Here is a 14782-nt window from a genome sequence, read left to right as displayed (position 1 = left end):
GAAAGAAAGAAATATATTTAACACTGTAACTTAACATTGTTAGTACATGATCACAGACAGCTATGAGGTCAACTCCTTTCACACAGAATAGACATTATTTTTTTGAGATGGAGTCTCGCTCTGCAGAATAGACATTTTTTTTAATATACATTGCCACTTCTAATCAAAACTAGATATTGGGAAATAAATGATTTTGGTCAAGAGACCAAAAGTTTACATAGTGTAAAATACCATAACTATCCAAATATAAATCCAAGCTCCTCAGCAGCATTATCCTTCAGAACAAAACGGAATGAATGCCTTTTTAAAAGTCTTTCATATTTTAGTGCACTCTACCAATTATAGTATTTTAAACAACAAAGTACTATTTGGGAGAGCTACAAGAAGGATAGAGATAATATTTGCAAAATTATTCTGAAAACATTAAAGTAATATATATAAGACACAATATATATTAATTTGAGACTGTTTTTGAAGAAAGAATGATGATAAAAACAAATAATCTAAAATGAAGATATCAAGCCAGAATTAAGAAAGTATCTGCTTCAGAAAAGACAACTATTACTGAGACACTATTTGAACTTTACTTACATAAGAGATGTCCATGCATATAACAGGTAGTTTGTGTCCATACAGTGAGAGAAAAAACTAAACATTAAAAAAAATAATAATTAATGTCTGTCTATAAAATATGGGTATAATTTATAACATGTAGGTCTAAAATATAACTTTAAACACATTTTTAAATTGCTTTATATTTGTATTTTCAAAGACAACCCACAAAAGACAGCTTTGTAGGAGTACCTGTGTCCACTACACAGATCCTCCATGCACTTGCCAAAAATACTGCAGTATAGTGGAGGCAAGAGGCCCCCAGAAGCTTACTGCCTCAGTCAGATCTCTGGATCTCTTCACTGAAAAGATTCCAGGGCACTTGTTTCACAAAAAAATTCCCAGGCCCAACCTGGTCCTCTCAACTCTCTGGGTATAGGGCTCAGTAATCTGTATTTTTAAAAGCAATCTAGATGATCCTAATACATAGCCAAGTGTGAAATCACTGCCCAGGACACCTAGCAATGCTCTATGACTACTTAGTATGACAGAATTTTCTGTCCACAAGATTTTTTGAACACATGAAATATAACTTGCTTTAAACAAAATTCATGAACGATAGAATTATTTTAAAATGCTAGCTTCCCTAGTATACTTACATTGCTTTGATTCACACACACATTTTTAGAAATGTACTACTGCTGGGCACAGTCAAGGCCACTTCTTTATAGCCTCAACCCAAATTCTTAAGGTCAGTGAGTCAGAAAGGGAAAATATCCCCGGGCATAACCACTATACCTTTAAAGTATCAACATAGAAAATTTTCACAGTACAGTCCAGCAAAGACACAGCCAATAGCTTTTGATTGGGAGAGTAACTGACACACAGAACATCTTCATCTAGTTGCAAGGTTCGGGTTTGCTTCACAGAAAGTCTAGCACCACAAAAAACATCAAGAAAAAAATAAATGAGTATACAAATTCAGAAAAATCCTAACTCTTTAGAGCACAACAAACGATACAATATGTCAAAAGGCCATTCAATAGCTCCCAATTTTCACTCCAAAAAATGGGTACAAAAAAATATCTACTCACCTCTTTTGGGTACTATTTTCATCTTTCACTAACTCAAAATCCCAGAATTTGACAGATTTATCTGCACCACCTGTCACAAAGCCACGCTGAAAATCAAATGAAATTTCAATTAAAAACTACTTTAGCATAAAAACTTTGCTATGAAGATACATTTTAAAAGTCTAAGAAAGTATTTTCATTTAATGTCCTGGGATAAAAATTAAGAAAAATGTGGTTCTCCCTAGCTCCTTTCACTGCTCTTTTGGGTCTGCTGCCACAAACCTTATGTGAAAATTCCTACCATTGACTAACATAGGCAGAAATAATAATAACTTATGAAAAGTTCTAGTTATACTATTATCTAGCATCAAGAAGAAAAAAAAACTCTCAGTAAACTAGTTTGAAAAATATACATAGAATGGAAAATCTACGTTTGTTTAAAGTATTCGCCTCAGAAGGATATAAATTTAGTCTGCAATGTCCCTGCTTAAAATATGTTGGAAGCTGTTTTCCATTATCAAGAAAATTAGTCTCGTTACATGGTAGTGTTAGTGTAAAGTACATAGAACACTGGATCTCAAGTGTCTGTTCTGCCACCTCATAGATTTATAACACAAGGAACAACCTTTCCGTAATCCCTAGTTTTGTTGAAAAAAAGACCACACAGTTTATGGAAAAGATAGAACACTCTACAAATGCAAGATTTATTACTATTTTAGACTCACGGCTGTTTTGTTTGGACCCCAAGTGGTATTAAACACTCTAAACTTCAGAGATTTTTTTCCAAAACTAAGATCTACTTTCAATGGATGAAAATTTTCTACCATTGAGAATATTTAAATAAATGGGCAAAATTTCTTAAGGTGTTGTCAAAAATAAAAATCTCAAGATTTTCTAAGCAACAGCCCCATTACTAGAATAAGCATACTTTTGCCAGGAACTGCTCTGAAGGTGAGCACATATTTATTGACTTGTAAGGGCTAACGTACTTGCTAAAATTACTAAATTTGTACAGTCATAGATGTTTGTTTGGGAAAAAAAAGGAGCAGCAAAGTCTACTCAGTTCTCTGCATCATGTTGCCCAAGAGAATATTTCCCCTTAAGAAGTATTACAAAACATTGGCAAAAAAAATCACGAGGGTGAGCGATTGATGTCATGTTGCTGATAAGCAAAAGTAGCCAAACAAGATTTCATTTCATAATGACAGCTAGTCATTTACCAGGTATATAAGGCATCATGTATGAACACTAAAGATTAGACCAAAAAAAAAAACAAAAAACAAAAAACAAAAAACAAAACTCAGGCTTTCTTTAAAGAAACCCTGAGAGAAATCTTTCTTAGCAGCAGTAAATCTTGATATAAGAATTGAGAACTGTGGCCAGAGGGCTGAAGCCCAGGGCTTTAAAATCTGGTTTAGTTACCTGATCTGGAGAGAGGGACATGGACCATAAAGCTCCATCATGTGCATCTATTGTCTCCAGCAGATTCCCCGAGGCCAAGTCATAAAGCTGCAGCTTCCCTGTCTGGGAAGACACAAAATGAGCACAGCTCCAGTGAACATACTTACAACCTCCATGATTCATGCCTGCACAATTTAGAAAAGACTTCATAACCAAGCTGCAAAAATGTGATCCATTGCTTAGGAAATGGATTCCACATTCCATGTTCTATATTTCCTATTTGATTAAATACTATTAAATCCCCTACTGATGTGCTGAGTTAACCTTGGCAGGGCTGCCATGTGTATAAGTATGGAATAATACCACTGTGCAGTACTGGACGCATTACTTTCATTGGTTCCACAACTTCAAAAGGAAAATATCATGACCACAGGCAAATCAGAATAAACAAAATAGCAAATGCAAACCTAAAAGCCTTTAAAGTTTAGCCAATCCTTTAAATGGATGATCCTCTACAGTTATTGGCTTAACCAACTCTTTTCCACCTGCTTTTCGTTTCCTCCTCTGCAATACATTGACAATAAGAAATGGGATCTACCTACAACACTGAAGAAGGCAATGAATTTTTAAAAATATCTTAATGGCATGAAAGCAATCACTTTAAAATTCCTATTTAGAGGTCTGTATATGCCATAGTCATGGTGTCGGCATGTATGCTAACACACACACAGAGGCAAAGCCTGCTCTACAATGAGCTTCTTCTACACAATGTGGTACAGACAGCATAAGCGTTTCCATGTCTGCTTATTTCCACGTGGCTGTCTCCCAATCTGACTAGCACCTAGGAATGAGGACTTGATCAGTTTGTCTTTACTGAATGCTTCTGTCTGCCAAGCATGATATTTGGTACATAATAATTATTACCCTTAATATATTTTATCATTCATTAAAACACAATTACATATGTGCTCATAAAAAGATGCATGAAAGGATGATCACCAAATGTTAATGGTAGTTATCTCAGGATCATGATTTTAATTTTCTTCTTCATAATTTTTAACAAAGTAAAACTTCAGTAAACAAAATATGTAATAAACTAACATCCTCCTAGATTACTTAGCTCCAGTACATCTCCAATATGCTAAAAAGAACCAGATTTCTTAATTTTATGAATTTTTAGTAGAAAAGATCCAGATATCCCAGAAAAAGTCTCCATTTACCTTTGTTCCTATGACCACCTGTCTATCACCAGGTACAAAGAATGAGCAAAGTGCATATTCACAGGTCATTGTGCGAATACACTGCAATGTAGACCTATGAGAAAGAAAAAATAAAGAACTCATGTTAAGAGAATCTGCTTCCCCATTTTAGAGGTCAGTGTGTAGGTTTCGATGCACTTACTCATGTTGACAGATCAACATAGAAGAAAACAAAAGTCTTAAAAACCCTTGACTCACATACAATTATAGTCATGGGAGAAAATACTAAAGAGCACCAAACTTTGTTTACTTTATAAGGCCTCCAAATCCTAAGGAACAGAAATCACACAAAAGCAGGGTAGAAGTGTCTGTTGGGCTCCACAGAGCCCAATCTGCCATTACCAAGAAGTGAGTGAGTCTGAAGGGTTACAAGTCAAATTAGTACATCATTACAAATATCCCTACATTTTTTATAGGACCACAAACATTCATTAATTAAACAAATATATATCAAATGTCCACTTAACACACATTTACTGAATGCCCACTACATACCAGGTACTGTTCTAGGTGCTGGAGATACAACAGTGGATGAAACAGCAGAGGTTCCTAATCTCACAAAGGTTAACGTTCTTTGGGAATAATAAATATGTAAATATTTGGTATATCAGATGATAGGTGCTACAAAGAAACATAATGCTGGGAGAAGGGGATGAAGAGTTCAAGGAGTAGGGTAAGAATGATAGGACTGTCATCTGATAAGACACAGAAAAAGCTTATGGATAAATGGGGAAGATGGATCCAAGCAGAAAGAACAGGGACATTCTTATTCTGTTGAAGGAATAGCAAGAAGGCCAGTGTGGCTCTAGTGGAGGAGAAAAGGAGAGTAGTAAGAGATAAGGTGTGTAAGGTAGGTAGAGTGAGATGGAACTATTGCAAGTGATCTAACTTCCACTATAAAAAGATTACACTGGCTACTGTGTTGAGAACAGACTATAGAGGGGCAAGCAAGAAAGCAGGGACACCAGTCAGGGGGCTATTACAATAACCCAGATGAGAGATGACAGTGGTTTGAATGGGGCAGTGGCAGTGCAGGTGGTAAGACGAGGCTGGATTCAGGATCAGTTTTGAAGGTAGAGCTGATAGGATCTGCTAATAGATTGGATGAATATGGGATATGAAAATCAACAATGGGCTGGGTGCGGTGGCTCATGCCTGTAATCCCAGCACTTTGGGAGACCGAGATGGGTGGATCACTTGAGGTCAGAAGTTCGAGGCCAACATGGTAAAACTCTGTCTCTACTAAAAATACAAAAATTAGCCAGGTGTGGTGGCACATGCCTGTAATCCCAGCTACTCGGGAGGCTGACACAGGAAAACCACTTGAACCCAGGAGGTGGAGGTTGCAGTGAGGCGAGATCACATCAATGCACTCCAGCCTGGGCGACAGAGAGAGACTCTGTCTCTAAATAAATAAATAAATAAAAGAAAATCAAGAATGGCTACAAGGTTTAGACTACAACAACTGGTAGCAAGTAATCATTTATTAAGATAGGGAAGTCTGAAGGAATAGCAGGTGGGAGGATTTTTGGAGACATGAACATCTAAGCTTGGTTTGGGACACATAAAAGTTTGAAATGCTTAATTAGACATCCAAATGGTGACACAAAGTATTTGTATACATGAGTTTGATGTTTAGGGAGGAGGTTAAAGCTGGATATAAATGTATGTGTCATCACACAGAGAAAGCTACATGACAGGAGATTACATAAAGTGAGTTTAGATACACAAAAGGCCCAAAGACTCTACCCTAAAGTACTCTAACACTTAGACGTCATAAAGATAAGAAGGATGGAGCGAGGACTGAGAATAAATAGACAGCAAGGGAAGGGGAAATAATGAAAGTCAAAGAAAGTGTTTCAAAGAGAGGAAGTTATCAATTCAAGGAGAGAGCATAAAATAAAGCTTTTAGCTCACTGGATTTGGAAACGTGATCACTGATGACAATGACTGTTTTGCTGAAACAGTGGGGACAAAAGCTTAATGGGAGACAGATGAAGACAGAATGGAAAAAATGGAATCAGAGAATGGGATAGTAACTGGAGAGCAATGCAGGGTGAGAGGGGGTTATTATTTCCTTTAAGATGGGAGATATGATCATTAGCTTAAAGGTTTTGGAGATATTTGGTTTGACAACAGAAGCAAGGTGTAAAACTGTCATCTAGGAAAGTAAAAGAAGGGTGAAAAATTAGGGTACAATTACTGGGCAGCACTAACAGGCTGCTTTTTATTAAGTTTAAAGAGTAGGTAGTATGGTTGTGTGTTTTTCTCTAGCCAAGTACAGTTACAAGCGCTAGACATGGAATAAGCTTGCCTTTTTTTTTTTTTTTTTGGCACATTTTAAAAGGCAACTTTTTCTTCTCTAAGCTCTACAGGCTAATGGCCCAAACACACTAAAGACAATTGTATTGAGGGCCTTAAGAAGTTAATAACTAACCCTCAAGAGTACCAAAAAAACTTAAAAGTAAAGAACTACTACTAAATACAGCTATATAAAACATCATTTCACAAACCTGTTCCATATTTTAATGGAATCAGCTGCAGCTGAAAGAACAGCAATATTGTCTGAGCTGAATGACAAAGTCCGCACATCACTACGATGACCCCCAATGGTGATTCTGCTTGTCCTGACAGGCTGAGGAGTAGGCAAGGATGGATTCAGTGAATACAGTTCCACCAGGTTGTTCTGCAGCAAGAAGACAGCCTTTAACTCTCCTTGAGGTGAATGAATCAAGTCAAAGGATCTGCATAAGAAAATAATCATAAATGTTCTAGCTACCATCTTAGCTCACAAGGTTAACTTTTTCCAGGAAAAGGCTTTGCAATGTCCTCTATCTATATAAAGCCTGAATAACTATACATAATTTTTCAAATAAGAGTGCTGTAAGGCTGGGTGTGGTGGCTCACACCTGTAATCCCAGCACTTTGATAGACCGAGGTGAGTGGATCACTTGAGGTCAGGAGTTTGAGACCAGCTTGGCCAACATGGCAAAACTCCATCTCCACTAAAAATACAAAAATTAGCTGAGTGTGGTGGCACAAGCCTGTAATCCCAGCTACTGGGGAGGCTGAGGCAGGAGAATTGCTAGAACCTGGGAGACTGAGGTTGCAGTGAGCCGAGATCATGCCACTGCACTCCAGCCTGGGCAACAGAGTAAGACTCCATCTCAAAAAAATTAGGGAAAAAAAAAAAAAGAGTGCTCCGAGTATTGAGTAGACTTTTAAGTCAAAAAAAAAAAAAAAAACTAGGCTCAGATCCTGGTTCTGATACATACCTTCGTTTTGTGTATGTATTCTTTATAAGTGACTTTATATCCTTTCTGAACGTGGGGCACACTTTTATTTTTTTTTTCAATTAGCCACAGGAAAAGACAGTAAATGACTACCTAAAAGGGTACTACAATAATCCTAATACAAGACAAAAAGTGGGCCCGTGGTTAGGGCGACAGGAGCACGGTGTGACACAGATGTCTCATGACCACTGTCTCCAAATATATAATTCATAGACAGCTTACAAATAGCATGAAAAAGCCAATAATACTTGGTAGCTGACTATTTCTATGATAACTTCAGATAATTTATTTTTACTCACTTGATTTTGGCAGAAGTTTTGATATTAGTCACCCGCTGGATTTCATCTTGCAGACTCATTTCAACATTAACTTCAGGATCTTCCTCCTCTCCTTTGCAAGAATGTAATCTAGAGGGAAGAAGAAAAGTGTATCATGCTCTTATTTTTCTAGAAGCAGCTTTGCACTTTGAGTTCAAAATCTGGCCCCTCGACCGACAAACTGTGTGATTCTGGAAAAGTCACTTAACCACACAGGATTACCATGAGAATTAAACAATGTAGTATAAGTGGAAATGCTTTGTATACTACAATGTCATAAAGTATTATTTCACTTAATAGCTACCCTTAAGAAATGGATTCTGAATGCAATAGCCCATAAAATTTCTTGTAACAAGGTCCTTGTAATTACAACTATTCCACTGAAACGTCTCTGGTTATTTTTCTAATTTCAGGACTTTTTAGAAAACTCATTAACCTGCACTTAACAATCCAACCATGTTAAATAAACCAGAATAGGTCTCAAAAGATTTGCTGAATCAGATGATTTTCTATCTCTCTGAGATTTGACAAATTTGGGTTATCGGTACCTCACAAGTTCTTCTTTAACTTTTAACGGTAATTGATAAGAGAGTAAATATTAAAGAAGCCAGTTTTTTTCAGTAACATGGGGCCTATCCAGGATATTTCATTATTAATATAAGTATTAAGAAAACATACTTTGCTTTCTTTCTAGCTTTCTTCATCTTCTTGTCCATTTTCTTCTTAATTTCCTCTTTGGAAAGGATACAAAACAATTCTAACACAGAATCAGTTCCCTAGAAAGGCAAAAGGTTAATGTGAGTCAAGGAGAGGTAATCTGTAATTTACCTAATTCTCAAAAGTAAACAACAATATTTATATTTCTTCCCTTAGTTAATCTCTCTGGGTTTGCTATCTCATCTGTAAAATGAGGATATCACTTCCTACTTGTCTCTGAAGGCTAAACAAGAAGTTAAATGCTTTTAAATTGCTTAGAAGAGCAAGCATTTAATAAATGGTTGCTAATAAAAATAATATTGGTGTAAAAGTAATTGCGGGTTTTACCATTACTTTTTAAATTACTTTTCCAATTACTTTTTCACCAACCTAATAGTAATTATTATTTCTGTTGTTATGCTAATAAAGCTAGAGATTATAGGTCCACACAGTGAATTATTAACATGAGTCAAGAAAAAGTCATCTTTACATTGAATATGAAAGAATGAGTATTTGAAAGGAACAGCCTAGTCCTTGTTATTTTCTCCTAAGTATGGTACTCACATGGCAAGCAAGAATCCTGCCTGTCTTCTCGACTGCAAGGTTTACAACTCTGTCTCTTCCTTCCCGCATTATGGAACCAGCTTTTCTACATGAAAGGATTCGCTACAGAAGAAGCAAGAGCAGATGAAGGTTAGATGTAAGTTCTGCTGAACTTCTGAAAAAAATATAATTCTAATAAGTGCAAGTGACAAAAATATTCCCTAAAGTGATGATTCCCTAAAAATCTGCAATTCTTACTTTCCCACTATTCAACACAATTAAACTTAAGAAACGAAAATGAATTACATCCTCAGGGGCTTCATCCATCTCAAAGGTACCATCCTCTGCCTCAAGAGTATCTTGTACTCCAGGAGAAGATCCTTTGATTTTCTTGGGGTCTGGTTCTTCCAGGTCTTCAATCTGTTTTATAAAAATGGGAAAATAAAAGCTGAAATAGTATGTTCCAGGAGGTATTTTGTTGTTGTTGTTGTTGTTGGAGACAGAGTCTTACTCTGTCGCCCAGGCAGGAGTGCAATGGCATGATCATATCTCACTGCAGCCTTGATCTCCTGGGCTCAAGCCATCCTCCCACCTCAGCCTCCCAAATAGCTGAAACCACAGGCACCGCCATGCTTGACTAATTTTTAAATTTTTTGTAGAGACAGGTTCTTGCCATGTTGCCCAGTCTGGTCTCAAACTTGTGTGTGGACTCAAGTGATCCTCCTGTCTCAGCCTCCCAAAGTACTGGGATTACAGGTATGAACTACTGTGCCTGGCCCAAGAGGTAACTCTTAATCCTGAAGACTTAGAAATCTTTCTTATGGCCAATAATAGCTTCTAATCTGTGATCTCCCTTATCAAACCTCTTCAGTAGCAGGGCAGGTATCAGAACTTATTAAAAACTGACTACATAATATACAAACAGAATATTACTCATTATACTATCTCCAAAAACTTTCTATAGCATATGGACTACTGTTTAGTGACAACAGTGAAAAACGACCCCACTCTTCACTAACTTCAAAATTTTCTCTGTATTTAGGTGAAAGGTCGACCATATTGTAGAACAAAAAATTCAAATTGGCATTAGGAACTGCAAAGGCATCGCAAGACAGGTTGATACATTTTCTCCTTAAATAAAAGATAACCCCTAGCCTACTAATGTAACTCCCATCAAAATGGCTGCTGGACACCGCACACACCGAAATTCAGCTAAACCTAAGGTCTGCAAGCTTTTCTTCTATGTAAATTCTTTGAATGTCTAAGAAAAAGTTACAGATCTTTTCAGAATATACATATTTATAAACATAAAATTCTACATATATGTTTGAGGAGAAAGGTTCACAGATATTCTGAAGGCCATCCAAGGACCCCCAAAGGTCCAAGAATATCTGATTAAGAGTGCCACAAAATAAAACAGTATTATAAGAAACTGTAAGCCTAAAGCTAACCTGAGCTCAAATAAATGAGGATAATGAGCATACAAGGAAGAAAAGCTTTTTTAGGTGTTGCAGGTTATTGATGTGATAGAATTCCTTCTAATACTATGTGAAGTACTCAATAATTACATCTGATTCTAAAACCAAGGTGCTTATGAAACTTCTAAACATGACACTGCCCATGATTTTAAAAAGTAATTACCTCTTGCAGATAAGCTATGTCCCATACCCTCAGTTCACTGTCTGAGGCTCCAGTGATGAGTCGCTTTTCTTCTGACACCAGAACCAACCCCCATACCTATAGAATATAAAAAGATTTGAGTAATACAACTTTCAAGAGATTCCAGGTAGTATAATATGATGTTCCAAAAGTCTAAGTTACACCGTAGTGAAATGTCTTTAGCACCTTAAAGGCAAAGAAAAGGCATAGCGACAATCCTTTCAAAATGCGCTAAGAGAAATCTCACTATTACAGAGAAAAAAAAATGGCCTGCGGTGAAACTGTTACTTTTGTGATACTACGAGTTTGTCTCTAACCTCCTATAATCAAATTAAGATAATAGCTGTTAAGCATAAATCTTAACTGAAATCCACTCAAATGATGATTTTAAGTCTTCTATTTCTTTGCTTTTAGCAGTGTCTAGCAAATAAAAGGTGCCCCACTAATGTCCATGGCATAACTTTCAGCTTCAAGTATCCAGGAATTAAATAAAGAAAATAATATTGTTGCAAATCAACAAATAATTTAATATTCTTGTCATTAATTCTAGGTATTACCTTCCTGAATGCCTGATATGAATAAAGCACTGAGGATGCAAAGATGTATAAAAAACAGTCCCTGAACTCAACTAATTAGATCTGTGTTCAAGTAACTATTATAACAGCTACCATATGCTGCTTACCTATCAGTAAGCTAGATGCTGCACACATAATATTATTAAACTTCCCTACATTCATAAAAGTGGACACTTATTATTTAGAAATGATGAAACTCAGGAATTAAAAACCATCCAAGGTCAATTTTTACTACATATCAGAGCATCAGTATCTGCTTCAATGGCTGGCATTGCTTCCATCAAACCAGCCTCACTATCCCTCAAGATGGCATGTAATTATTGTGTGCAGTAAAAACAAAGAGCCATGAAAGGGGAAGCGAAGAACACCACCTTTTCCCTTTTGCCTTCCCATTATTTCCCTGGGCCCATGACCCTCCACGTACCTCAGTCCGGTGGCCAACCATTGTTTTAAAGCAGTGCTGAGTATCAAGGTCCCACCATTTCACCATGGTATCTTTCCCACTAGAAGAAGAAACAGGAGAAAAAAATATATATCCTGTTTAGGAAAACTTATTCAACTAATAGGGAGATCCAAAACTCACTGTTGCTTTAAAAGGAACATATGCTTCAATAATGTCTAAAGTTCCGATTCTGTCTGATCTTTCTTTTGAAAAGCAAAGAATCATAACTTTCCTTGTAGTTATTCCTGTGCAGAAAATAAAATGTTCCACCTACAAGCACAAGAATGACTTTAGATGCAGAGTACCAAAGAATACAGAATTTGATCCATCACGGCTTCCTCCTATCATTTCCATCATCACAGCATTGGCATTCCCTCAGACAATCTACCATGGAAACATCTTAGACTTCTCCCATTCCCTTGTCCTCCTGTCCAGTTAGTCTCTTGTCCTGAAAATGCCTCCTCTGTGAAGTTTCTAAGTATTGACACCTTCTAGTCCGTTTCTGTACACTAACCTGAACTTAAGTCCTACTACCTGGATTATTTTAACAACTTCTCATTTGGTCTCTGTCCATTGCTGTTCTTTCATCCCATCCAATGTGCAACTGTCAGATAACCTTAATTTTTAATATTTGCACTCACTCAATGTTCCCTGTAGAATGAAAATCAGGCTCTTTGGCAGCATTCTCAAAATTTCCCATTTATTTGTTCCTAACCCCCTAAATATAAGCCCTCCCAGCCAATGGCCTCTACTACTCCCGCTCAAACACCTCTTCCCTACCTCTTCACTACATAAATCTAATATAATCCTCCTTCATGAGCAAACTGGAAAAAAAAAAAAAAACCCTCAAAAACCTGATTTACAAAGTCCATCCCATATAACCCCACCTTACAGTGTTATTTACTTTCCTTTATATTCCCTAAGCTGTAATATATATATTTTCTATTAGAACTATAGAATCATTCTCTTACAGAACCTGTGTTATCTGAACAAGACACTAATTTACCTGTATCCTATCCCACAGAAACAAATCCACCATTGGTAAAGCATTTAGTGCTCACAGCTTTTTCTGAGTTATTACTATGGTTCCTCTAATTAATGCCTGGCAAACCTTGGTATCCCAGCTTTTCCTAGGTGGCCATTCTTTAGGAATATTCATTATTATGTTAGGTTGAACAATATAAGATTGTTGATATTTGATGATTTTTTATGTACACAAATAAAAGTTTCAAATGGTTCATCCTAATAGGTGTTTAGGAGGACTATGAAGTACAGTATATCTCTCCTCAAAAGGCGAGCTGAATTTAACACCTGGTATTCATATCTTCCCTCTGCTCCATATTCTGATTCCTGGCTTTCTAGATATCTAGAAGGTAGACAAAGCTCATTCTATAATGAGCTTCAAAAGGCTAAGAAACATGGAAAAACTGATATCAAGAGAAAAGAATGACAAATTAGAAAAATTATTTTAAAAATAATATAACTTTAGACAGCTCTACAATACTACTTAGAAGAAATGGAAAAAAGGAAAGCAGGAGAACAGGAGAGAACACTAATGCATAAGCATAAGCACACTGCTCATGAGAGAAATGAGTAAGGAAGAAAGCAAATTCTCTCTTCCTAAAAAAGAACTGGAAATTAAACCATTATTTTTTTACCTAGTAACTAGCAGGTTCTTTTCTCGTAGAAACAAGGCTTGTGTGATGGCGTCCTTGTGCCCCTTTAGACGGTAGAGACCACTTTCATTGATCACATCCCATACAATAACATCTGTGTCCTAAAGGGATCAAATAATACAGATGAAAAATAATTTTCTTTAACACATATAGCCTAACTTGACAAACAATGAGACTTAATTATTACAAAGGCAACACATAGTCCTTGCAGAAAATTTGGAAAGCATGGGGAAAGTACAGTGGAATAAACACCAGCCTTATTCCCACCATCCAGAAATAATCCCCAGATATTGTTATTGCTCTAGTTTTTATGTATAATCCAGGTTATTTTCCTATTAGAAATCTGAGATCATGCCATTCCTATCATTTTACAACCTTTTCTTTATTCATTAAATATTATTTCCATTTCTTCCATGTTATTCTAGAGTGTTCACATTTTTAATGCTCACATAATAATAAATTCTAAAACGATAGCACAACTTATTTTAAAATGTTTCTATTTTAGACATTTAGGTAGTTTCCAACTTTCTGCTGTTATAAATATGCAGAAGTGAACATTCTTATACACAAATTTTTGTATGTATATCTGATTAGAAAAAACTAAAATGAAAAGTTCTTGGGTTGTATGATATGTTTATTTTTAAAGTTTTAGATTGATACCATCAAAATGATCTCCAGGTTGGGTAAATCTATAGAACCAGCAGGGATATGTATGACAAGCCCTGTTTCCCATTCACTTAACTCTATTATTAGTTTTCTCAGAAACTACTACCAAACTCATAAGTAAAAAATGTTCAGTCTTAGTATTTATTTTAATTTACATTTATGAATACAAATGAAAAATATTTTACATGCTTTATGATGATTACTGGCCATTAGTATCTCGTTTGAATTGCCAATTCATGTGTTTGTCTATCATTCTTTGGGTGTCATCTCTTACTTGACTGTTTGTAAGTTATTAATAGATGAATGATACTAATTCTTTCTTTTTATAGTGAAAATATTAAATATTTTAACTTTTTCAGTTTCCTCTGACTTGTTTTTAATGTACAAATGTTTCAAGTATTCCAATCTACCAACAGTTTCCTTTTTATTTCTTTGCTAATACATTTAAAGTCCTTTTCTACCTTGCCATCAGATATTTACTTATATATTTTCTAGTTTACTTTAAAATGCTATTTTTTTATAGTTAAATCTTTAATCTTTGTTTTATTTTGGTATATAGCACAAGGTAAAGCTTTAATTTAAAATTTTCCCCCAAATAGCCAGTTGTCTAAGGACTGTTTTATAAGTAAT

At 35.8% G+C, this 14782-nt stretch overlaps 1 protein-coding gene across 2 annotated transcripts in view; it reads right to left on the bottom strand.

The window, feature by feature from the left end:
- The window catches only part of WDR3 (WD repeat domain 3), a 30209-nt gene that overhangs the window by 9205 nt on the left and 6222 nt on the right, over nucleotides 1–14782 (bottom strand). For both annotated transcript variants that reach the window (XM_050748579.1, XM_050748586.1), the window contains exons 4-16: nucleotides 13469–13587; nucleotides 11793–11871; nucleotides 10776–10871; nucleotides 9441–9554; nucleotides 9156–9257; nucleotides 8574–8671; nucleotides 7878–7985; nucleotides 6799–7029; nucleotides 4247–4340; nucleotides 3048–3149; nucleotides 1647–1732; nucleotides 1351–1486; nucleotides 592–648 (exon numbers count right to left, since the gene is read on the bottom strand). In XM_050748579.1, coding sequence (XP_050604536.1) covers nucleotides 592–648; nucleotides 1351–1486; nucleotides 1647–1732; nucleotides 3048–3149; nucleotides 4247–4340; nucleotides 6799–7029; nucleotides 7878–7985; nucleotides 8574–8671; nucleotides 9156–9257; nucleotides 9441–9554; nucleotides 10776–10871; nucleotides 11793–11871; nucleotides 13469–13587 — 1422 coding nt within the window. The remainder of the gene's footprint in view (nucleotides 1–591; nucleotides 649–1350; nucleotides 1487–1646; nucleotides 1733–3047; nucleotides 3150–4246; nucleotides 4341–6798; nucleotides 7030–7877; nucleotides 7986–8573; nucleotides 8672–9155; nucleotides 9258–9440; nucleotides 9555–10775; nucleotides 10872–11792; nucleotides 11872–13468; nucleotides 13588–14782) is intronic.

This window comes from Macaca thibetana, chromosome 1 (genome assembly GCF_024542745.1).
Source record: "Macaca thibetana thibetana isolate TM-01 chromosome 1, ASM2454274v1, whole genome shotgun sequence".
NCBI classification, from domain to species: Eukaryota; Metazoa; Chordata; class Mammalia; order Primates; family Cercopithecidae; genus Macaca; species Macaca thibetana.
Note: the sequence above shows the minus strand (reverse complement) of the source record. Positions and strands in the feature narration are given on the sequence as shown.